Source organism: Oryzias latipes, chromosome 24 (genome assembly GCF_002234675.1).
Source record: "Oryzias latipes chromosome 24, ASM223467v1".
NCBI lineage: Eukaryota > Metazoa > Chordata > Actinopteri > Beloniformes > Adrianichthyidae > Oryzias > Oryzias latipes.
In genome coordinates, this window is record NC_019882.2 from 17,174,325 (window position 1) to 17,197,681 (window position 23,357).

At 41.1% G+C, this 23,357-nt stretch overlaps 2 protein-coding genes across 3 annotated transcripts; one reads left to right on the plus strand and one right to left on the minus strand.

The window, feature by feature from the left end:
* Positions 1-1,165: 1,165 nt before the first annotated feature.
* On the plus strand, positions 1,166-11,158 carry LOC101168009 (jun dimerization protein 2). 2 transcript variants are annotated; one of them, XM_004083765.4, is made up of 5 exons: positions 1,166-1,374; positions 2,590-2,641; positions 8,403-8,622; positions 10,043-10,147; positions 10,263-11,158. In XM_004083765.4, exons 3-5 carry the CDS (start codon positions 8,428-8,430, stop codon positions 10,452-10,454), a joined length of 492 nt encoding a protein of 163 aa, XP_004083813.1. In that variant the 5' UTR covers positions 1,166-1,374; positions 2,590-2,641; positions 8,403-8,427; the 3' UTR covers positions 10,455-11,158. The 2 variants fall into 2 exon arrangements, with proteins under 2 accessions (XP_004083813.1, XP_020570302.1); XM_020714643.1 differs by lacking the exons at positions 1,166-1,374; positions 2,590-2,641 and adding an exon at positions 8,288-8,318.
* Positions 11,159-19,523: 8,365 nt separating this feature from the next.
* On the minus strand, positions 19,524-23,356 carry LOC111947091. Its single transcript, XM_023953148.1, has 4 exons — positions 22,878-23,356; positions 21,653-22,730; positions 21,497-21,560; positions 19,524-21,391 (listed from the first exon to the last, which is right to left on the minus strand). Exons 1-4 carry the CDS (start codon positions 23,255-23,257, stop codon positions 20,322-20,324), a joined length of 2,592 nt encoding a protein of 863 aa, XP_023808916.1. The 5' UTR covers positions 23,258-23,356; the 3' UTR covers positions 19,524-20,321.
* Between the last annotated feature and the right edge of the window lies 1 nt (position 23,357).

Genomic DNA, 23,357 nt, shown 5'->3' on the forward strand with positions numbered 1-23,357 from the left:
CTCCAACTGTAAAAGTAGGCTTTAGACACCAACCCCCTGTTTTATGGAATAAGAATAAGAGAAGCCAACACAGTTTCTACATTCAAAGTTAGGCTTAAAACATTCCTCTTTGGACTGGCTTATTGCAAGGCTAGCTAGTAATCAGAGAATATTTAACGTATTGCTCCTCCTACCTCACCTACTGTAATGAAGTTTGGGGGAATAATTACAATTGTCATTACATCCATTATACATGTTTCTCCGCAGAGGGAAAGTTTTTTCATAATACCATTCCCCTGCTTAGATTAATACTATATTGGTTACTCTAAACTGTCCCTAGGTGTGAATGTGAGTGTGCATGAGTGTGTTATTGTGGCCCTGCGACAGACTGGCGACCTGTCCAGGATGTCCCCTGCCTTTGCCCACTAGTGGGCAGGATAGGCTTGGCAGCCCAGTGACCCCGAAAGGGACAAAAAGGATTTAGAAGATGAATGAACGAATGCATGAATGAATGAATACATGAATGCATGAATGAATGAATAAATGAATGAATAAATGAAAAAAACTATATTGTATTAATTTTGCTATCCTAAAAAATTAGATTTTTTATTATTATTATTTTTACCATCCACTATAAGTTCCATAGTGTACGTAACTTATTAATAAGATGTTTGAATTACATTTCAATAAAAATAACAATTAGTTGCTAGTAGGCTGAGTATGTTGTTATAAGTTTGTCTTGTTTTATTTTTTTTTAATCATCTCTTGGATTTTAATTTTTTGAATTTATGGAATACCTGTAATTGTAATGGCCTTTTTTGTTTGTAATTAATTTAATGTGTTAAGTTTTTTTTTCCTTTTTTGATTAACTTTATTTCATTAGAGAAAATGTATCTTCCAAAATAGACCAGGTTGAATTTAATAAAAACGAGAATTAAAAATACCTTTCTGTGTTTTATTTTTAATTAGTTCATAATTTCATAATGATGTTTTTTTGTTTGTTTGTTTTTGTACGTATGTGTGTTCATTTCATAACCTACACAGGTCTAGGGGTTATAAATAGCTTGTTACTATCAGACACGCTCAGTCTGTAGTTAGATGATAATCGCCTCCATGGTGTTTACATCCCTAACTGAATTTAAGGCTCTGGGGCAGAAACTTTCCCGTCTTTCTCTCTCGGTGTTTTCTTGTTGCCATGCGTGGAGCAAACAAAGCTGCGCCTCCTCTCCGCGTTTTCATCCATGCTTACGTCTGGGACCTCAGTTCCGCATTCCTGCGCCTCCGGCTCATATAACCAGGGCTGATGCAACTGCCTCTGCTCAGTCCCAGAACCGACCGCCGCCCGTCCGCAGCCCCGTGCCGCTCCCGTCTCTGTGGATCCTGGACGCCCGGCAGGTAAGGCTGCGTTTGGACATTCCGTCCGCTTCTCTCCGGATCCGTCGGCTCGGCTCGGCTTTGCACGGTCCCCCCCCCCCCCCCCTTTTTTTTGCACTTTACCACCACGTTGCGATTTAACATAGAGTTTGGTTTCTAACGGATTAACATGCGACATTTCTAGAGGTTGAAATCAAAACAAACATAACCTTTAAAGCTGGCTTTCTCAAAGATTGGGAGTAATCTAAAATAGTTTAAAAGTTTTTTTATGCTCCTGCATTAACAGCCGGCTCACTGCTGCGAGTGAGAGGTATGGAATGTCAGCAGTGCCATAATGACAGAGAGAGAAAACATTAAATAATGGTATTCGTGTCTTAGAAATAATGTTTCTGGTTCTTAATTTCCAATTACAGATTAATTAAGTAGGCTTTGACTTAATTGAACTGAATTAAGATCATGTTATTTATTTTGCTTAATAGGTATATCTATATTTTTCAACTTTATTCTTTAATTATGTATGATTTTAGTGTTTCTCACTAGAGTACACCTTAAACTTGTATAGGCTATTATTAAAAATCAGAGATTCTGGTCATAATAGAATAATCAGTCCTAAAATGAACACTAACAATAATTTCAAAATGACTAAAATTATTATAAGAAATGGGTTATTACAACTACAAGGATTCATTTGCAAGGGGAGCTAAAACCTTTGCAGAGTCGCTGACCTGAAACAATAGGAACATTTTAAAGCTGTTTTATCTTGTTTAACTTGCTATTATTCACATTTAAAATGTCAACTTTTTTCATAGTTGAGGGCAACAAAATATTTTAATTTACATTAGTTACCTGGTTGTTTGTGTAGCTTGTCATTTGTCTTTTAATTTCCTTGATTCATAAAAATGTATACTTTTATTTTTTTCAAATATTTTTATTTATTTTAAAATGTTTTGCAAATTTTTCAAACTTTTATATTTTATTTTTTCTCATTTAAGCTGTTTTTTAGGAAAATATTGAACCTCATTGTGTCTCTAATGTCATTTTTAATCAATTTAGCATCATTTATGTGTCTTTATGGTGTTTTGATTGCAAAACATTCGCCATGACTCAAAGCTCTTTTAAGGATTCCATGTTTTTTTTAGGCTCTAATCCACTTGGAGAAACCAAATCATACTAAACAACTAAACAATAGCTTCTGTCCCCAAACAAGATTGCTAACAAATTTCCTTTTGTTTGCAGCACTGAAACAAAATTCGTCATTGTCAGAGAGCGACTGACAACGTTTCTCTGAGTAAGTTTGATGCTTTTCTCTCAATTTTTGCTGCACTTTTTGGTAGAAAGTTATCAATGTGAATTATGTTGAGAGCTCAGCTGATGAGCTCAGATTTCCTGATAATTGGGATTTTGTGCTGCATATGTGATGAACTGGGTTGTGTTTTTTAGTCACACTTTCCTTTGAAGTGACTCCAGAAATGATTTGTTTTCCCCTTTCTGTTCAGAAATAAGAATATGACATTCCTCTGAGGTACTTTCACTGATGGTAGCTGTGCATCCATGCTTTGTAGCTTTTGTCTTTATGACCTCAAACGTTAAAGCCACTCATGGATTTGGAAACTCTGGGCAGATTTGGCTTCTTTAGCTTAAAAAGTTTTCCTCAACGCCCTTCAGCTGCTTTAGTAAAGACGTACCAAGTAGGGTATCCGCTATTTGTGTGCTTTTTTTTTTCTCGTGCTTCTTTGTGTCTGTGTGACTCAGTGGAACTCTGCGGCAGATTAATGGGAAGAGGCTGGCGAGCCGACAGGTGACGCGGGCCGACCCTGCTCCGAGGCTGGACGTGGGCGCGCAGGGTTTATTTTAAGTAGAAATGCCTTCCAGTGTGTCTCTGGAGAAGGAGACCTGCCAAGGTGCCGCCCCAGCAAGCTGCACAGGCTGCAGACGTGCCGCAGGAGCCAACTATGCAACAGCTCAATTGCACTAATATGAATGCTTGGGAGGGAAGCATCAATTGCAGCTGGGATCACATTATCAGAATCGCACTATAAGTCTTTCCACATGGTTTGCAAAAGGAGGGGAAGCACAGAAGACAGCTTTCTCTGCTCCAAAACATCCATACATTTCATCAGGTCAAAAGTGGAAGATTTGTTCATGGATCCTCTCTGTTCACCCCTCTATCATCCATCCATCCATCCATCCATCCATCCATATATCTGTTAGCAGGAACATGCTGTCAGGCTGCCGGTTCCATCTCTTCTGCGCTGCATGTTCTTGATGAGGAAACATCAGAGGACAAAGTCTGAAACGGCGCTGAACTGACAGGCCGCGGTTACATAACGCTGCTGATTGCTTCAGCAGGCCGCATTAAAAGTCATATTCTGGCCACGCTTGGCCAACATCGCGATTGCACACCGCTTGCTTCAGATTTTCTCTCCCAAACAGACTCCATACGTTAAAAAAAAAAAGGGCTTTTGTTGGCGTTTTGTAATTTGGAGGATTTAAGATGCTGCTGTGCAAAGTAATCTTCACTTGCAACACGGAGGGGGAACGGTAACTTCACATTCATTCAAGCGGGACCACCCGGATGCTGAACGTGTGACTGAGTGAGGGGCACGAAGCTGGCGGAGCAGGAGCCCTGCCAACCATCACATGTGTGAAAGCTCGCTGCAAACCTGCAGGTGCTTAGTGTTTGGATTAGTCTGGAAAAGCAGCAGAAGTAGAAGCATTTGTCAGGGACTCCTCTATCTTGAGTTTTTCTTTTTTTTTTCTTAGTTAACCCTCAATGAAGCTGTGCAGTGTTTTTTCTTTTTTTTTTTTTGCTTTTTTAGTTTGTGGATTTGCTTCAAGAACTTCTTTTAACAAGAGGAATTTTTACAAGTTCCTCCCATCTGAGACGAGTCGTCAAAAATGAAAGCTGAAATGAAATGTTCTGTTTTAATAATCACTTCCTGTCCCACGCACTTTTACCCGATTAAAGATGACAACCCCCTTATAAAAACTAGAACCTGGGGCTTGTAAGGAGTGTTGGTGCTGCATGTTTGGATGATCCTGTCCGCTACAGGAGAGTCGGTGCCAAATTCCCTGGTTTCCCCGGAGTATTGCGAAAGACTGCTGCCTGGCTTGGAGTGAAGTGGTGATGGTGATGATTGCTGAGGCCTCGGTTAGAGATGGAGAGAGTGTGCTTTGGCCGCAGCCCTCCTCCTCCTCAATCGCTCACTTTCAGCGTTTGTGTATAAGCTGGAGCCGTGCAGGGTTTCTGCGGGACGCTGGTGTGCACGTGTGGCCCCTGCAAAGCCTTATTAATACAAAATGGGACTTCCCTTTTCCCGTAATGCCTTTAATGCTGAGTTGAAGTTTGTGGAGTCTGGCAGCACAAACGCCCAACTGTTTCCAGAAGGGATAAAATAACACCAAAAATGAGTGCGGAGAATATTGCGGACTCCCTCAAAAAGCCAAAAGGTAATGAATTGCCTTTGAAAACATGTGCCCCCCCCCCCCCCCCCCCCCCCCCCCCCCATGGAGGATAATGGGGCCTCCAGTCGAGCTGCTGCTAACAGGCTGAATTCCTCTGCACAGCCAATTCAGAAACGGGATGTTTTGGTGAAGCGCAGGACAGATAAAGCATGTGAGCGAGGAGAACCAGCGAACCAAAACTGATGGCCTCTGCTGCACAAAACGCCGTTGCATCATCGCGCCCTGACCGCTAATCTCTGTCTGCAGGCCGCTGCTGAATGGGGGAAAAAAAAAAAGACAGAAATTCCTCTTTTTGCTAGATGCCATTTTCACTTTGAATCACCCTTGTGGGTATAATTAAAGCCTGCGATGCTTCAGCAAACATTCCCCTCACACTGCTCTGAAGGGTTTCATGTCTGCAGCTCTGAATGGGTGTCAGGTTTGCGAGGGGGATTTACGCACACTTGTGTGGCGGGCTGGAGCAAATTTCCACTTTTAACGTCCAAAGCCAGGCTTTTATGGACTCGTCACAACCGTCTCATTCAGGCATCGCGCTGGGTTATCTTAGACAAATTGAAGGATTCCTTGTTTTTTTTACCCAGACAGCACAGAGGCAAATGTTGAAACCGCAAGTTTCAACAAGTTTTAACAAGAACAGAAGCTTCCCACCACAGAGCGTGTTAACAGTGAGCTGCATGTGACATAATAGCATCGGAGCCTATATTTTAAATCTTTTATCATTCGAAAAATGTATTATTATTATTATTATTATTATTGCTTTGAACTAGAAAGAGCCACCGTGTTCCACCAGATTTATCCCTGCAGAAATCTGCATTTAAATATTTCACCAGACCTGTCCTGTTCCCTTTCCCCTCCAGCAAAAACAGCAGCTCGCTGCCAAGCCGTGTAAATGGGAGCATACATGAGAGCACGGCGGGGAGGGAGGGGCCGCCAGGACTGAAGTAATAAAATGCATCATGGGACACTGGCTCCACACACTTTTCCTTGGAAGTGGAGAGAGAAATGATGCAAACTGGGAGGGGGAGGCAAAAAAGACCAGGAAAAGATGAACTTTAAAAGAATTTTACAGTTAGAAGCCTCTTTTTAAACACTTGCTGTTATTGATTTGACCCAACAGCTTCCACCACCATCTGCTAAAACGCTCTGCCCATCAGTAGGGTGGGGTACATTCAAGTGGCTTTTCTTTTAAAACATTCTTTGTAAAATGCAGTCGTTTTGACCCAAAGCAGCAGCGAAAGAAGAGAAAGCTTCAGCCGTCAGCAGCACAGTCAGCTGTGTCTGCAGAACCTCACAATACAAGCCTTTGTTGGCTCCATATGAGGGCAGCTTTGTCCCGACTGCACAGGTTCAGCAGCGGGCAAGAGCGCTGCAGCTTTTAGTGTGCTACGTTGCGCTGATATCACGTTCACCTTCGACGTATCGCGTCTGTTGTTGCAGGAGTGTAGCAGCTCTGCATCATTTCAAAGCTGAAACGTCTCCTTCTTGACGTTTTCTTCTTTGCCATGAAAGCCACAAAGACTCTTTCTGCTCCTCCTGGGTCAGTTCAAGTTTCCGTAACATTTGCTTTTTATTTGGACGTCAGAAGTTTTCCAAGCCTTGGCCTTGCAGTCATTAGAGCTCAACTCTCTGGCTTCTCCCTTTCTTTCCTTCTCCTTATCTGCTCATTTCTCCTTGATTGTGTCGTTGCGGTTAAGCCCTCAAAATCAGCCTAAATCGATGAAAAACAGGGATGTTTGCAGCGGCAATTCTAACAAGATTATAGGCCCTGGGGCCAAAACAACTCAAGGAAAATCCAGATTTTTTAAAATATGGATTATGTGAAGAAAATAATTTTAGCTCCTCTGAATTTCTTTGATTGTGGAACATGACTTTTAAGAAAATAAAGGTTTTTCCTTCAGTTAAAATAGTGTGTTTTGAATCAAAAGCTTAAATCATAGATTCAAAAAGAGATTTTTATTCAAATGCATTTAAGAAGAAGGGTTTCCCATCCATGTGTTCTCTTCAGAGTTCATCTAAATCAGGTTTAGAAAAAAACTTTCTACAGGAAAACTGGTGATAAATGGCTTTAAAAAGCTGCTAAAATTAAACTAAACTGAAACAATCTTTAGAATATTTTATCATTTATTTTCATAGTTCCACTCTCAATAATTAATTGTTAACATTTGTCCATGTTCAATTCCTTTTTTGTACTTGATTTTAAAAATTCAATTCCATTCAAAGTTTTATTGAGGCAAAGGTTTTTCTTTTGTAGCTTTATTCCACGAAACAATGGGCAGTGAACCTATAAAGCTTTGAGAAAGCTAGATGAGCGTTTCTGAACTTTTATTGTGGAAGTTTACTTCTCTTCATAAAACTCTTTGGTTGTTTCTTGCAGTTTGGAAGCTGCTGCGGGTTTGAAGAAGTGCTAAAAACTGATTTTTGAGGTCAAAAGGGTGACATTCTGTGAACTTATATCAGAACTTGCATTCACTTTTTCTTCTAATAATCACTGAATCTTTTTAACCATGAGCACAGCTCTAATAACGTCATCCTATGCACAGACCAGCCTCAAACTGACCTCTCATCCATTCTTTTTTTATTTTTTTTTGTAGGTTTAAGCAATAATATTTCTCTCTGAAACCAGCCGTGCTTTTAGACTGAAAGCTGTTGTGTTTCCCGCTCTGGGAACTTCTCTGCAGCCATCCCCACTCATCACTCCGAAATTCTCCTTTGGCCTAAATATATAATAATAGTACTTTTCGGTAGCCTGAATTCGTTTGTTGGCTTCATTTCTATCTGTTAAGAGCAGTACTTATCTGTTTAAAAGTACCGGTAGGTAAATATCTCCCATCTCTAAAATCTCTTCTTCTCTTTTCTCTGTTCGGTCCAAAAAGAAATGAATACAAATATAAAAAATATAAATAAAGTTTTGCCTTAAATACAAGAGAGGTTTATACAAATAAACACCTCGTGTGTCAGAAGATTCTTATTTTAACACTAAAATCTGTCCAACACAAGAGGCCTTCAGCTCATATTTGTTTGCTAAGCTGTTGGACAAGACAATTAAAAAAAAAATTAAGAAAATAGTAGGTAAATGGAGGTGTTTGTTTGTTCAATTCTCAGGTCAATCATCAAGCTGAAAATCATTAACCAATCTGAGCGACTTATATCATTAGGTGGAGCCTCCCTCCCTTCCTCCCGTCCCTTAATGATTGTCTTTATTTAAGCACAGATTCTTGGGGATCCCCCAAGACCTGTTGATAACGGGGCCTGAATGCGCGAGGGTTTGATGCTAGAAACAGAGACAGAAACCCAGGACTTAAAGAATCAGAAACAACTATGTGATGTTTATGAGGAACAATTCTCTGCTTTCTTTTTTGCACAGAACAGTTTGTTTTCTTTTCAGCTTCTGACTGAAAAAGAAACTTTCAAATACGTCACCAGTTAAAACAGGAAATTGCAATTATTTTTTGGAAAAGTTTGCCTTGATTATGGGAAAAAAAACCTCTTTGGATGAAGATGTTGAGTCTTTGATTTTTCACAAAAATGAATCTTCACCGTCAGCACGGCACTCACTCTTCCTCTTTTGGTCTCCTTTTCTTCAGATTGGCTGTGGCGGCCGGGTCGGACATGATGCCGGGACAAATCCCTGACCCTTCGCTGGCGGCGGTTCCCCTACCCAGCCTGGGCACTCTGGCGGGCATCTCAGCCACCACGCTCACCGATCAGCTGAAGCTGGCAGACTTCCACCAGCTGGGAACCATGCTGTCCCCGCTACACTTTCTGGGGAGGCTGGGGAAGAGGCCGCTCGGCATCAAGACGGAGGTGAGGAAGAGGTGGAGGAGTCGGGGAAAAATCCACCAGCTCCTCTAAGAAATGGATTTTTTTTAGCTTCTGAAGGTTTTTTCGGAAAGTCTTTCCAAAAAAAACAAACATTTTTCAATAAAATGATTGTCAATCAGTTCTTTCTAAGACTTTAGAAGGGTGTAAATTAGCAAACTGTTACGGATTTATCACATTACTGCATCTTCTGTACTTACAGTTAAAAAATAATGCAGTCATGCTTTACGTTTACATACGTGTAACATATTTGTGATGATTCTCCAAAAAAATGCAATGATGAGTTAGAGATGCCCAATAAAACAAACAGATTTAACACAAGAATTTCCCCATAACTCAAATATAGACAAAACGTGGGTCATTTAGGGTCACTGGTTACACATGATTATAGTCAGGCTTTTATTGTGTGAACCCCTTTATCATAATAAAGCCAGCAGTTAAGATTAAATGTTCAAACACTTCTAAAGCTTTATCCGCATAGGTTTTAATGCACATCTGTCACCTGTTGGCATATTATTATCCTTAGTATAGAAAGTCAGTGAGTCTTTTTCTGCACCCTTGCACATGCCATCTGGTGTTTAACAGACTGTGCTGGATTGTAACCCTTATGGTTGTGCAGATAAATAATCTAGTAACAATTTTCCGCGTTGGTCACAAGGAGTGCTATTCAACATATGTGCAGTTAGAGAAATATATGCTTGAATTTCACCTGCAATGGGGAGAAAAAAATACAAGAACCCACTTAATCTGCTCCAGATACTTTAGCAAAATGATAACTTCAAGTTTATGGAAACATTTGAGCTAAGATAATTCCAGAATTTCTCTTTAAATGCCACATTTATTACCTTTTTTGTTGCATCAGTGTTAGCTTTGAAAAAATGATGACTCCTGTTTTTGTTAAAGACCCACTCTGCTCATCTTTTTATCTATTGTAAAAGGGTTTTATATTTATTATAATGCTATTTTTTAGCCAAAATCAATAAACTGGAGTCGTTTTTTAGGAGTAGTTCGAAATTCACCTCTGAGTTGTGGGCGGGACTGTTGGTGTGGAGTAAACTTGCCTCCATTTCCAGTCATCCATCCCTCTCCCACTAGCTTACAGCCCCTCACAACCCCTACAGAACATTATCTAAACGGTGAAGGAGCTTGTGGCTTGCCGTTGTAGGTTCTACGTCACACCTGCAAGCTTTTGCAAACAGCATTTTTTTGTCTGCTCCTGATTTACAACGATTTGAAAACTCAGAAGTGCAATTTTAGCTTGATTCTCTTCATATATTTGTCCCTCCATCATTAGAAAAATGTCACAAGAACAAAACAGTAAAAGTTGGTGAAGAACATTTGTTCACTCGAAGTGTGTTTTTTTTCTGTGAAAGGTTTTAATGTTGAACAAATGTGGCCTTCACAGATGGATGAAGATGAAGAAAGAAGGAAACGAAGACGAGAAAAAAACAAAGTAGCGGCAGCGCGATGTCGAAACAAAAAGAAGGAACGCACCGACTTCCTTCAAAGGGTGAGTTCATGACTCAGCACGCTGAGGAGCATGGAAGCAGCAGCAGCAGACATCTGCTGACCTGCACATTTTTTCAAGAAAATCTCAAAGCTTTGCCTCGTCCGTCTTTGTGCAGGAATCGGAGCGCCTGGAGATGGTGAATTCGGAGCTGAAGGCCCAAATCGAGGAGCTCCGTCTGGAGAAGCAGCAGCTGATGGTGATGCTCAACCTCCACCGGCCCACCTGCATCGTGAGGACGGACAGCGTGAAAACGCCGGAAAGCGAGGCCAACCCCCTGCTGGAGCAGCTGTCCGAGGAGACCAACTGAAACCTGGGACACCAGGAACTCAAGCCTTTGAGGCCACAAAAACCAAACTATTCTGATAATGCACTTGAGCTGGACATTTTTGCCCAAAGACCTGAACTTGGAGGGTTTTTCTCAGTACTGCTGCAGGAGCTGGCTCTGCCCAGGAGGAGGCTGGAATCACTCATCAGGTTGACGTTAACACTTGCTGTGCCTGGTTGTTACTTCAACCATCAAAGGGACCAAAAGAAAGAGGAAAAAAAGCAGCAGAGGAAGCACACTAAAAGCCACTCGGAGCTCTGTTACACTCGAGCAGACTGTGGCGCTCTGCCGCTGTCCCACGTTTGGAGCTGAAGAAAAGGTTGTGGGTTGTTCTGGTGCAACACAAACACAAAGCGAAGGACCGAGTTTTTTTTTTTGTTTGTTTGTTTTTGGAGTTACTCTGCCTGGACCGTGGCAGTTTACCGGTTGATCCGATTCCAGGTGACGCTGGCGTCATAGAAAGCACATATTCCGAATGTTTACACTCTAAGGTTTGGACTTCATTATTGTACTTTGTTTTATACTGCTTTGTATACATATGGAATGCCTGTTAATCACTTGATGTGATTCGTCTCTTCATTCTTCTCTGCTCTGCTGTCAAAGCAGTATTTTATTGTTCTGCATCCGTATCTTTGTACAAACTCACTTCATGAATATCATGAATAGAATACATTTTATTTTCTGACCGAGTTGTGTTTTTATTTTATGTTTTGCAGATGAACTGCAAAGATGGGCTTCAGTATAACTTATTTGTAGTCTTTTCTTAGACGTATCTTAAGGTAATGAAATAAATTAGGATCATTGCGTTAAGGCTTTTGTACAAGTTGAACCAGCAAACATTAGTTTCTCCAAAAAAGTGTTCAGACAAAACAAGGATATCTGGGCCAACCCGTGGTTTTAGCTTCATTAAGCCAGAGGTGATTATTTCAGAAGATTCATTTTTGAGATTCTTCTATTTGCTTTTAAAGACCCAGTCTGATGAAAAGCGTGCTTATATTAAGAAAATTAGGCTTAAAATTGCGGTTTTGATTATTTCTTCATTCAAATCAAAGACAAAAAAAATGCAGTTTGAAAAAGCTTGTAGGTGTGAGGCTCCGCTCCATTCTGATGCATCCACTTATATATAGCTGACTACATTCATGTAGAGTTAAAGTCCCATTAGCTGTGTGAAATGTGTTCTCTGTATTTGACCCATCCCGTGGGGGAGCGGTGAGCTGCAGACACAGCCGCGCTCTGGAACCATTTGGTGGTTTAAACCCCCAATCCAACCCCCTGATGAGTGTCAAGCAGGGTGGCATTGGGTCTTTGGTATGACTTGGCCTGGATTTGAACTTGTGACCTTCAGTCCATCTCAAGGCCACTGAGCTGGTGATTTTCCTCGTCCTCTGCCTCAAAACTGTACAGCTGGATAGCTCCACCATTTTTGTTGGAGCGCTAATGTTAGGTTGGGGGTGTGAGGAGGTGTAAGCTAGCGGGAGAGAGTGCAAACAGATGGACATTGGGAAGTGGGGGTGGGGTTGGTCAACAGTCCTGCCAACAGGTCAGAGGTTGTGGGCAGAGTCCTAAGAGGATCGTAGTGGCTCTTATAGTCTTTATGTGGTTTAGTACCTTTTTACCTCAGAGGTAAAACGCCGATCTGCTGTTCCCAACTGAACCCAAACTACAGTTCCAAAATTTGGGAAGAATCTGCTGCTCCACATCAGACAAGCTTCTTCTGATTTTGAGGCCTCTCTTGATCTCAGTTTTTATTCTGCTTTTAGGACATAGTAACCCTTGTGCTGTTCTAGGCACTTTAACATTGGGAGTTGGGTCATCTAGACCCACTAGACAGTGCGCTGAACCTTTTTTCTACAATGATTTGTGATCTTCACTGGTGTCCATCTTCATTCACCTTTGTAATGGTAAGGATGACACGCCAATGGTCATCTTGACCCCATAGGATAGCACACGGGTTAAATGAGGATCTCTATTATCTTATTCATTTATTTTAATCACATTTTTACAGACTTATTATTTTTCATTAATTTTGTAAAACCTTTATGGTTTTTTCATCTTTTATAATTCTTCATAGTGCTTAAGATAAAATCTGATTTGGCTACTGAACAATCACGTGTCATGACTCCTCCACCACCGTGCTTGACAGTGGTCTTGGCTGCCCATGTGTTGAAGTGTCTTTAAGCAAGACACTGAACCCCACATTGCTCCTTGTGGTTACAATTTGGCACCATACATGGGAGCACCAATGTGTGAATGGACGAATGGTACTTTAACTGTAAATGGCTTTGAGTCTTAATCAAGAGAGAAAAGTAGAACAAAGTACACGCCATTGACCAAACACCTGTGACTTATCACCTTTTTAAAGGAAAGAGCTTTTTTCCCAACCAAATTTTGGGGGAAAAAACAGGACTAGTTCAACCTTTTATATGAGGTTCTTAGGTCCTAAAGAATGAGGCGGTCGTGGTGCAGAGGTAGAGTGGTCAACCTCTGACTGTAACACTGAAAGTTTGGTTCCTGCCTTGGCCATCCATGTGTCCACGTTTCCTTGGAAAAGAACCCCACGTTGCTCCTTATCGTTATAGTTTGGTGCCAGTGTTCAGCAGCAGAGCCGCCATCAGTGTGTGAATGAGTGTCTATGAGTGACTGGGACTGTGACTGTAAAGCACTTCGGGTCTTCTAAAAATGTAAGTATACGCCATAATAATTAGGATTTTGGGTTTCTGTAAGTAACACACAATCCACATTTGTTTGGAGGATGTCAAATTGTTTGGAGTAGCATGCTGGCACAGAATCCAGATCTCTCTCTGTTTTCTCACTCTTTCAATTTACAGGAAATGGGTCATGTTGTGTTGAAACCAGTTTCAGGATTAAGAAAGAGGTGAGGATTTCTTTTCTGAATGGAGAACCAGCAGCGATCACAGTTTTTTTTAATGCCAGAATCTGCCCAGCTGTGCACAAAAAAACCAAACTAAAAGATATCAGAGGAACAGCAGGTCTCCTCCACAGCAGAAATTCACTTCTACATTGACTAAATAAATTTACAGATATGAGAGCAAAAGTTTCACTTGACATTCCTGAAGCAGCATTTCGCTTTTCTCAATTCAACAATAAAGATCAACATTTCTAGCTTTAATGATTTTGTCAAACTGCTTTGAAACAAAAACATCCAACATTTCTGTTTTTAACGGCTGATTCACACTACGGCAGAGGAGATCTGGTAGGTTAAAACATGATTAGAGTTTTTGGCAGAACTACAAGACGTGTTTCTTTCTTTTGAGAGTTTACCAGCACCGTTCAGTGGAGACACCGGGAATTACAGATATTTCCTTCTCGTTTAAAGGGAACTTTTTGAAATGTTATTGCGGCCTGGCGTATGAAGGTAAAAATGTGTCAAAAAGAACGCACTTGTAGATTTGATTTGAGAACTTGTAATATAGAATCTGAATACTTAGATTTTTCATGCACAAGTATTCAGATTCTATATTACAAGTTCTCAAATCAAATCTACAAGTGCGTTCTTTTTGACACATTTTTACCCTCATACTGGCGCGGCAGTCACTGACTGCAAAGACCATATTGTTTTCGCAGTTGGAAATATTTCTGCGCCTTTGAGCAAAAATTTGACCCCTGCCACACAGGTCACCAAAAAAGTCACCAAAATTTGCACACACCTGGGACACGGCTAAAATGAATTTTCGGCAAAGTGAACAACATCCCCACTCCGAATACGATGACATCACAGCGAGCGAGTGAAACAAATGAATGGACCAAAAATCAATTACCGAGCAAAAAAAATAAATCAAAATACAGTAAATGAACCAAAACACATGTCAGGGATATCCAAAGGAAGTTTAAAAGTTATTATGGGATGGCTAACGACCTACGGCTTGGTGGCCATTTTGTGGCAAAGCTTGGACTTTCGTGATTTTCGTGTTTTTTGACAGTATGGGAAAACAACATTTTAGTATGTGTGATTTTCACGAAATCTGACACACATGCCGCCAGCTTAAGTCTGCAACGACCACAGAAATTTTACTGACCTTTGACCTTGGGAAAGGCCGTCAACTTGAGTTCTCAAAAAAAAAGCTACAAACGAAAACTTGTCCTAGGGTTTTTTATCGATTTTTTCGCAACTTCTCGGGGATTAGGCAAGGCAAGGCAATGCAATTTTATTTGTATAGTACAATTCTTACACAAAGTAATTCAAGGTGCTTCACAAAACAGAAAAATGCATTAAAATCCCAATACATCATAGAAATAATCAAAGTAAAATTTACATTAAAAGAAAAGAAAAAGATTGAAAATTGATTTAAAAATAAAGAAAGGAAAGAAAAGTGCAGATAGGACCTTTCAGTCATATACACGGCTAAACAGAAATGTTTTAAGTCTAGATTTGAACATGAACACATAAGAGGCCTGTCTTACGACTTCAGGGAGGCTGTTCCAGATTTTAGCTGCAGAATATTGAAACGCTGATTCCCCTTGTTTAGTTCTGACTCTGGGAATCAACAGGAGGCCGGTCCCTGAGGTCCTCAGAGTACGAGATGGTTCATATGGCACATAGATCTGAGTATCATCTGCATAGTTGTGATAAGATATGTTATTACTGCGTATTAACTGCCCTAGTGGCAGCATGTAGAGGTTGAACAGAAGGGGTCCCAGGATCGATCCCTGGGGCACACCACAATTCAAGCCCATGTAGTCTGAGACACAACTCCCAATTTCAACAAAATATTTCCTGTCTTCTAGATAAGACTTGAGCCAACTTAGGGCAGATCCAGAGATGCCAACCCAGTCTTGGAGTCTGTGCAAAAGGATCCCATGATTAACAGTATCAAAGGCAGCACTCAGGTCTAGCAGGATTAAGACAGAGACTTTGCCATCATCAGTGTTCAGGCGGATGTCGTTGGTTACCTTGATAAGAGCAGTTTCTGTGCTATGATGGGGTCTAAAACCTGACTGGAAAACATCAAATGAAGTGTTTAATAAGAGAAAGTCAGTGAACTGTTGGTAGACAACTTTTTCAAGGACTTTTCCTAAAAATGGCAGATTAGAGATAGGTCTGTAATTATTCAGTACAGTGGGATCAAGACCGCTCTTCTTCAGGCAAGCTACTGTGGAACATTTTTGATAATTATGCTCACACATTTTTCATTGGAATGTCGTAAAAAGGCTTTCCATCAATTCTCTGGCTCAAGCTGAAGCAAAAATACAACCAATGACATGACAGTGTTAGAAATTGTGGGCGTGGTAATCTGCTGACCCAGCTAAACAATGAATTTCGGAGAAAAAAATGTTACAATTCACTAATGAAACCAACATACACTTGTCAGGGATATCCACAGGAAGTTTTGAAAATATTATGGGATGGCAACACAACCTACGATTTGACAAATTTTGTGATTTTCATTTCCCCCCAATATTTTTGTTGAATTTCTGCTCTCTTTGAGCTTTGGACATGTTCCTTTCCTTTTGATTTACCGTTTTCAACATGCTAAAGGGATTTTCTATTAACTTGCATGTTTAACTTTTTTTCAATACCGTCACTTTAATGGACACTAATTAGTGACACTTGTTCGTCTTTCTTTATCCAATAACTTCTGTCTCATCTTCCTATTTAGATGTGACTTCTCATCGGGTGGGTTTGTCGACTGCAGAGCTACATAAAGGCATGCAAACAACGTGGGGTGCAGTTTCCTCCCTCCTCCATAACTTGGATTCAGCCACTTTGAACTTAAACCACAGCAGTATGGGACCCATAGGGGGTCAAAGCTTTGGCTCTGTTTTTGCAGGTACTTTAACAACCACTATCAACAGAGTTCTACTCTTTTCTTCTTTTTTAATTAAAAAAAAGGAAACCAGAATGAGTTTGATTAATCAAACTTAGTTTTTACTTCAAGGAAAACAAAGTTGGTGTCAGATGAAGCACAACTTCTAAAAAAAATATTATCCAAAAACACCACAACCTTTAAAGTCAGAATCTTTCCACAAACCAGCCCTGGAAGGAGCATAAATCATCTCCAAGTGGCTCTCATTGGACACTTTCCTCAAATGGATTACATTCTCTATAATTTGTGCTCTTTTACCAACTCTGCTGCTGTTTTTAGTGTCAGTCAAGCTTGAATCCATCACTTCTTGTTCTGTAAGGAAACATCTTTGATGGTGCAGCTATTCGGGGCTTTGCAGTGGTTTTACAGGTAAGAGGTGAATCTGAATTCAAGGAGCAGATTTTCTGATTCAGGCAGTTGTTGGATGCGACCAGAACGTTAGGTTCCATAGCTTTACGTCTGGCAGGTTCACTTGTAGAGAACAACTGTTATTTAAGGCAATATGAGGTGCTTTCGAGACAAAATAAAAGCAAACAGATGAAAGCTACAGTTAAAAACAGTTAAATCATGAAATCACAAATTAACCATGAAATGTTATTAAAATCTCTGAAACAAGATTAAAACAGAGGAGGGCAGTAGTTGCAGCTTTATTGCTAAATTGTAATTCATTTAGTGACAATCTTTTAATACCATTTTAGTATTTCACTTATCAATTTGTCAATTAAAAAAAAAAATCAACAAAATAAAAATATTTTTTTCACAGTATAAATGTATGAATTTCAGTTGGAAAACCTGCAGTTCTTCATGTTTTATTGTTGCATCATGCAACATTTTGGATTATGTAGTTATTTGTTTCTAGCAAAAATGTTTTCCCCATTTCCTCCAGTAGATGGCATCATTGCTTCTTTGCGAGCTCTTATTCAAACTTTTTATGATTGAGTTGAACCGACATACTAAAAAAAAAAAAAAAATCATCTTCTAACCCCAAAGTTGTAAGAACTCTTGACACCTTGGAACTTTTTTGAATAGAATAGTAGAATAGAATAGTAACTTGCTGCTTTGACTGCTCTTGTTTTTACAAAACAAATGTTTTGTTGTTGTTGATTTTCCCTCTATGTTCCCCTGGCACATTTTGTTTAATTTTAATTGTTACATTTAATTGTAATTTTTTTATCTGTGTATTTTAAAGTTGACACAATTTTGTATTATGATTCTGTATGTTTTCAATAAAGATAATTAAAAAAAAGTCTGTTTGATCTGAGTCATAATTTTTCCTAATAACCCTTGTGCTATCTTAGATGACCCCACCCTTACATTGACATGTTCTCCCTACCATGACAAAGGTGGATAAAGGTCTTCATGTAATCCATGGACACCAGTGAAGATCACAAATCATTGAAGAACAAAGGTTCAGAGCACTGTCTAGTGCAGGGGTCGGGAACCTTTTTGGCCGAGAGAGCCATAAACGCCACATATTTTTAATTGTAATTTTGAAAGAGCCATACAATAATGTAGTGTCCCTTTCCCACACTGAGGCACGGAGACTTAACCTCTTTTAAGGTTCTTTGTTCTTGTTATTGCAGACCACAACAAACGCCGTAAAATTAATTCAGCAACTCCTGGATCTCTCCCGCCGAGACGAGAGCGCTTCTCCCAACTTTATATTCTCCTGCTCCCGCTCCAGCCCTCCCATTTCCCTTATTCGGCCCATAGCTGAACCCCATTAGTCCAAATTAACTAACAACAGGCTGAGCGACAGAACTGAGGGCCAATCAGATCTCTGCTTGATACGTTCAATGAACTCCGGAACTTTTAACGCGACCCAACAGCCACCCAGTCCAAGTCAGTCCGCGACAATATTTTTAAAACTAAATGTACAAGTGAATGCAGTGGCGGTTCTACACTAACTTACTCCCTGGGCGAGTAACCCCACCAGCGCCCCCCCCCCCCCCCCACACACACACATACAAAATTTGACAACATCCTGTTGTGTTCCCTATCTTCTATTTAGCCATTTTACACAAAAAATGCATGAATTTTCTAGACTCGTATTACAGGGGGGTCAAACTCAGTCACACAGGGGCCTAAGTTAAAAACACGCTTAAGGTTTTGGGCCGAAGAAGATAAACATTTACTGAACACACTAAAGCTAAACTTTTAAACCTTTTAAACTGAACTTTTTGAACATAAATATGAATAAAAACAGGAACACAAGTTAAACCTTAAATAAGTTGTAATATTTTGTTCTCCATATAAATATATTCTGTCAAAATTATACAAATATGAACATGCTGCAGGACAAAAAGCAAAGAAAGCCTGGAAATGTTAATAAGAAATTATATCAAATAATTCCATTTTTTTGCTCTTTCATCATTTTTTAGAGCATTATTTTTTTAGAGCTGGACTCCTGCTTCATTTTTAGCAATAATTTCTTAATGTGTGACGTCCTGTGTGTGTCTTTGTCAAGCATATCAGAGGGATTAGATCTAAAAAATAAAACTTATTGTGATTAATATGTTTAGGTCTTATAAAACATTAAAGACTAAATCTTAGAACTCATCAGTGGGATTACTCCAAAAATATTTGGCATTTCCCTAAATTTGTGCAACACCAACAGTAGAAATCCTCCAAAAAACCTCAATCCATAAAAAATGGTCTGATCTCATCCCCCCTCCCCCCCCCCCCCCTTCCCCTTCCCTCTGACACACGCGGCTCCGTCTCTGTGACGGGAGGCGCAGCTGCGGCCCAGAGTTGATTGTCAGATAGAAAATGACTCCCAATCACCTGTTAGTGTGATTCAGCCAGCCACCGGCGAGTTGCGCTCCCCTCTCGAGTTTTTTGACTTATGTTCCAAAGACTACCGCAAAGAGGTGTGGCCGCAAGCGTCTTGCAGCAGAGGGCGGTGGTCACGTGCGCATCGGGTCTGCTGTGTCGGAGCAAAGAATTGTGGGAAATAATCTCCATTGCCTGCTTTTTTCGAAATTGGGTTGAGCACGGGTGTTTGTTCTGCCTATTTCCTTTTCATGTGCCTGTTTTACGTTGTTTCACTCTGAGGTATTCTTTTTTTTTTTTTTTTTTTTTTTTTTTGCACCATAAGTGTGAAGAGCAAATAGGAGGAAGACATTCTTAAGAGTCTGATGTGTCAAACTTATAGCATTAAGTGTCGGCTGCTGAAGCAATTTCAAATTAAAAGCTCCATGCTTCCTCTTTGAATATAGTATGTAGCACATTAGGTGTAACGCCTCAGGCACGGCAAATGCCGCCCCCTCGCGCGGGCCAGCCGTATATACCTGTAACACGGAACAGCCAATCAAATTGCAGCTACTGCAGCATAGTCAGCCAATCAAGCTGTGGCTTGTGTAGCGCTGTCCAAGCTGATGAAATCCTTTGGTCCCGAGTTCGAACCCCGGTTAGAGTGATGTCAGTCAGAAGTTGTGGTATAATAAATGTTTTTGTTAAACTGAATATGACATTTCATAATTATTGTTTTCTACTTCTGTCTCTCCTTGTTCCAAATAACAGTCATGATCTGTTGCTCATTTCAATTTCAACCATGTTTTATTAAGAAATCAACATGAACATAAATAAAACACAGTATTTAACACAAAATGTACCAAAATGTTCAACCATGGATTTACAATTGAAGGGCAGAAGGGTTTAAACAGGCAAAACTTTAATACAAGTATTTTAAAGGTGTAAAATGAATTGAGGAAGTAGTAAATATGTTTGCTTTTTCTATCAAAACTAAACACTAATAATAAATATGTAAGAAAATTGTATTCACAAAATAGATTTCACAAACTAAATTACAAATATTTTCACATTGATAGATAACATCACGAGTTCTATCATAATCAGTGTGTTATCAGAAGAGAACTTAATACAGGCAAACATATAGACAGGTTTAGCAGAGATTTTGACGTTTTACACTTATTTCTCATCCAATATGACAAGCTGAGGTAAAATGAGACAAAAGTGGTCAAAACAGCAACATCTTTTGATAACAAATAGAACAGACATAAAGCTATCTCTTTCCCTCTTCTGCTTGCCGGCCAGCAGCCCACCTCATCTTTTCAGCCTCATAAAAAGGAGACTGAGAGAACTCCTCCCAGGTCATTTCTTGAGTCATCCCATTTGCCCGGTGGAGGGACAAGACTCTGGCAGGACAGTAAACATACTTCCCCACAACACCAGGGAACCCGGTGTGTATGTGTGGACTCTCTGGACCTTGTTTCAGTGGTTTGTGGCAGAACCTGCACAGACGCCCACTGGGATGCTGCTCCCTTGCCTTTCTTTTCTGTCGGTCCTCCAAAACCTTTCTGCATTGTGCAGACCTCTGCTTTGCAGCCTTTAACTCTCTCTCAAAAAATGGCGTGGCAGCAAAGTCTGCAAATGGCATCCTGGGGTTTGTAAGGCCTTCTGCTGCATAGATCTGGAGTACTTTTTTGGAGCAGTAGAAGTATCTCACATCCCCAGACTGATAAAAGAAATGAACAGAAGATCCATCACCAAGGTAACGAGACTTTGGCTGCCCACAAGCAAGACAGTTCCTTGTCATTTTTTTTTCAGGTTTCTGCTGTTGTTGCTGCAGACCTACAATCTCCTTCACCATTTTTTCAACGTCAGTCTTCGTTAAAGGAGCTTCATCTGGTTTAGAGCTGGGGGGGTTCACTGGAGCAGGAGGGAGAGTCACAACTGGCACAGTGACAGTTTCACTGCCTTCAGTGAGTTTATGCCACAGCTGCTGGGTTTCCAAAAGTTTTTCGGGACTAGTGTTCATAGACGAACTTCTGTTAATCATCTTCGCCATGTGCTTCACGTAGCGGGAGATGTGCTGTTTAGTGGTGGGGTGGAGGAGGCTGTTGGGATTCCTGGAGGCAGTTTGAACAAGGGCGGCATACTCTGCGTCTACCTTGCTCAGAAAGTCCTTTTGTCCATGGTGCTTTGCCAGAAGGACATCAATGGCATCTCTCATTGGATTTGTCCAACGAGAATGGTCCAGGACAAAAAGCAGACCCCCTGCTTTGATAGGACCAGTGCGAGCTGCGCGTGGAGAGGCAGCAAAAGGCAGTGGTGGTGGTGTCGTTGAGACATCTGATGGAGAGGAAAAAAGAGAAAAGTTAACCCCTTCTCACTTCTCTTTCCTTGAATGCAATGCACAAATAAATTAAAAAAGGCTGAAAATTTGAACTAAATTACCTTTCACTTCAGGGGCTTGGGTCATTGCTAGTGAGTCATCAGCAACCACACCTAAGACATTATCCTGAAACATTGGACCATTCAGTTAGTTTAAACTTGTTATGTAGCTGCAGTTTTATTGTAATAGAGTGAGGATGTTTGTTACAACAAACTTACATGAGCAGAGTGTTCTTCTCCATGTTCTTCAGGCAGGTCGATGACTGTTTCATTGGAAGGAGGTGGTTCTGGAGACAAACGCTCTTCTTCCTCAACAACCGGGTCTCTCTGAGACTTGTGTTTGTCCCAGTGAAGAGGAACCGGACGGCAGCCAGGCTCCACATACTGCAGTCCAAACCTTTCCCCAGTGTCGGCCCGTGACAACACTAAGGCAGGGTACTTAGCTTGTCCTGTCACTTCCTTTGACAGTTTGTTCAGCTGTACAATCAGAGCTGGATTAAAAACTGAAGGAAGCTTCAGACCAGGTTGCTTCAGGCTCACAAGGCGCTGGAAGTTCCACCGAGCTACTCCAGTCATGCCTTGGGCCTGGAAAAGTTCTGTCGAGACCTGATTTCCTGTCACCCATTTGGACTGGTGGAAATGAAATCCCTCCTGCTGGGATGTTCCTCGCACCGGGATCCAGATCGGTACCGCTGCCGCTTCCCCCTTGATGTGGTTCAGCTGTAACGTGCCACCGTGTCTGTAGAGGATCCCGTCTCCCACCTCCGGGTCGCTCAGACAGCCCCTGAGGATGTGAACGCGCTGAATCCTCCACACTTTCAGCATTGTTGCCTTAAACAGTGGTATGCCATCTGGATCCGATTCCAAAAAGAACCTCTTCAGAACACTCTCCACCCGCACCAGCAGCTCTCTGGGTTCTGGGATCTTGGTGCGGCAGTGCTCCCTGATGTGCTGCTTTGTGGGGTTAGCTGGCTGGATCCCACAGAAGGTGTAGGCCTCCTTCAGCCTCTGAAGATCGGTTTGGTCCACCACACAAAAAGCTGCCGAAAGGAACTTGCAGAAGGAGCTGTGAAGTGGATGATGCTCTGAGATGCACTCCCTGGTGAACCGCCGCATGCAGTGAAACAAGTCCAGCTTGATGCTTATTTCTCTGTTGTATTTGGTACGGGATGCACATCTATTGGTGAAGTCTCCAGATGTTGCTTCACCCACTATAGCCTCTGTGGTCTTCCAGGAATCCCAGAGAAGATGCTCCTGAGGCTGGGAGTTTGGGATCCTGAATGGAGAGCAGCAATCCCTGTCCATGCACACAGGTAAAGCACCTTTTAATTGTTTATTGTGCAAATAAAGGGATTGTTTTTAAAACAATATTTACTTATGTTTTTCACGTTTTTACTGTTGAAACCATTAAATTAGAAGTAAAATGAACAAAGTTTTGTCTCACCTGTCAACCCACTGGTACTTTGCTTTTGGCAGCGCTGCAGAAATGTAACGCCGGGACAGCCCGTCGTACATTGGCTCCAGAGACTTGTCGCTTTCTGACTGCAGCATCACCCAGGACAAAATCATCCAGTTTTCATTCATAACTGCATAAGATGACATTGTGCCTGATGCCAGGACAACCTTCCGTGCCACCTTTCGGGTGTGGTCAGCCCTCAAGACCTCACCAAAAGTGCCTTGAAGGAGCAGATTGAGCGTGCCCACCTCCCTATGGTACTCTTGTATGAGGCAGTCCACCAGGTAGTGTGAAGTCACTGTTACCCCACACCAGCCATCTATGTCTGTATACCCACCAAAAGGATCTGGTGTAGATATTTTCCTCATTGCCCCCGTGATTGTCTGCTGGCCATATAGTCCGCTCTCTCCATCCAGAACATTCTTCACTGTTCCCAGATAAGCCAAGTGTGCACGCTCGTATCTTAGG

What these genes read in the sequence shown, in the direction of transcription:
- LOC101168009 (XM_020714643.1), top strand. An exon ending in CGCTCGGCATCAAGACGGAG is followed by an intron (nt 8,623 to 10,042) that starts GTGAGGAAGAGG and finishes TGGCCTTCACAG; the next exon opens with ATGGATGAAGATGAAGAAAG. An exon ending in GCACCGACTTCCTTCAAAGG is followed by an intron (nt 10,148 to 10,262) that starts GTGAGTTCATGA and finishes GTCTTTGTGCAG; the next exon opens with GAATCGGAGCGCCTGGAGAT.
- LOC111947091 (XM_023953148.1), bottom strand. Translation starts at nt 23,257, where the DNA reads ATGAGGAAAATATCTACACCAGATCCTTTTGGTGGGTATACAGACATA. An exon ending in AAGTACCAGTGGGTTGACAG is followed by an intron (nt 22,731 to 22,877) that starts GTGAGACAAAAC and finishes GTGCATGGACAG; the next exon opens with GGATTGCTGCTCTCCATTCA. An exon ending in GAGAAGAACACTCTGCTCAT is followed by an intron (nt 21,561 to 21,652) that starts GTAAGTTTGTTG and finishes CCAATGTTTCAG; the next exon opens with GATAATGTCTTAGGTGTGGT.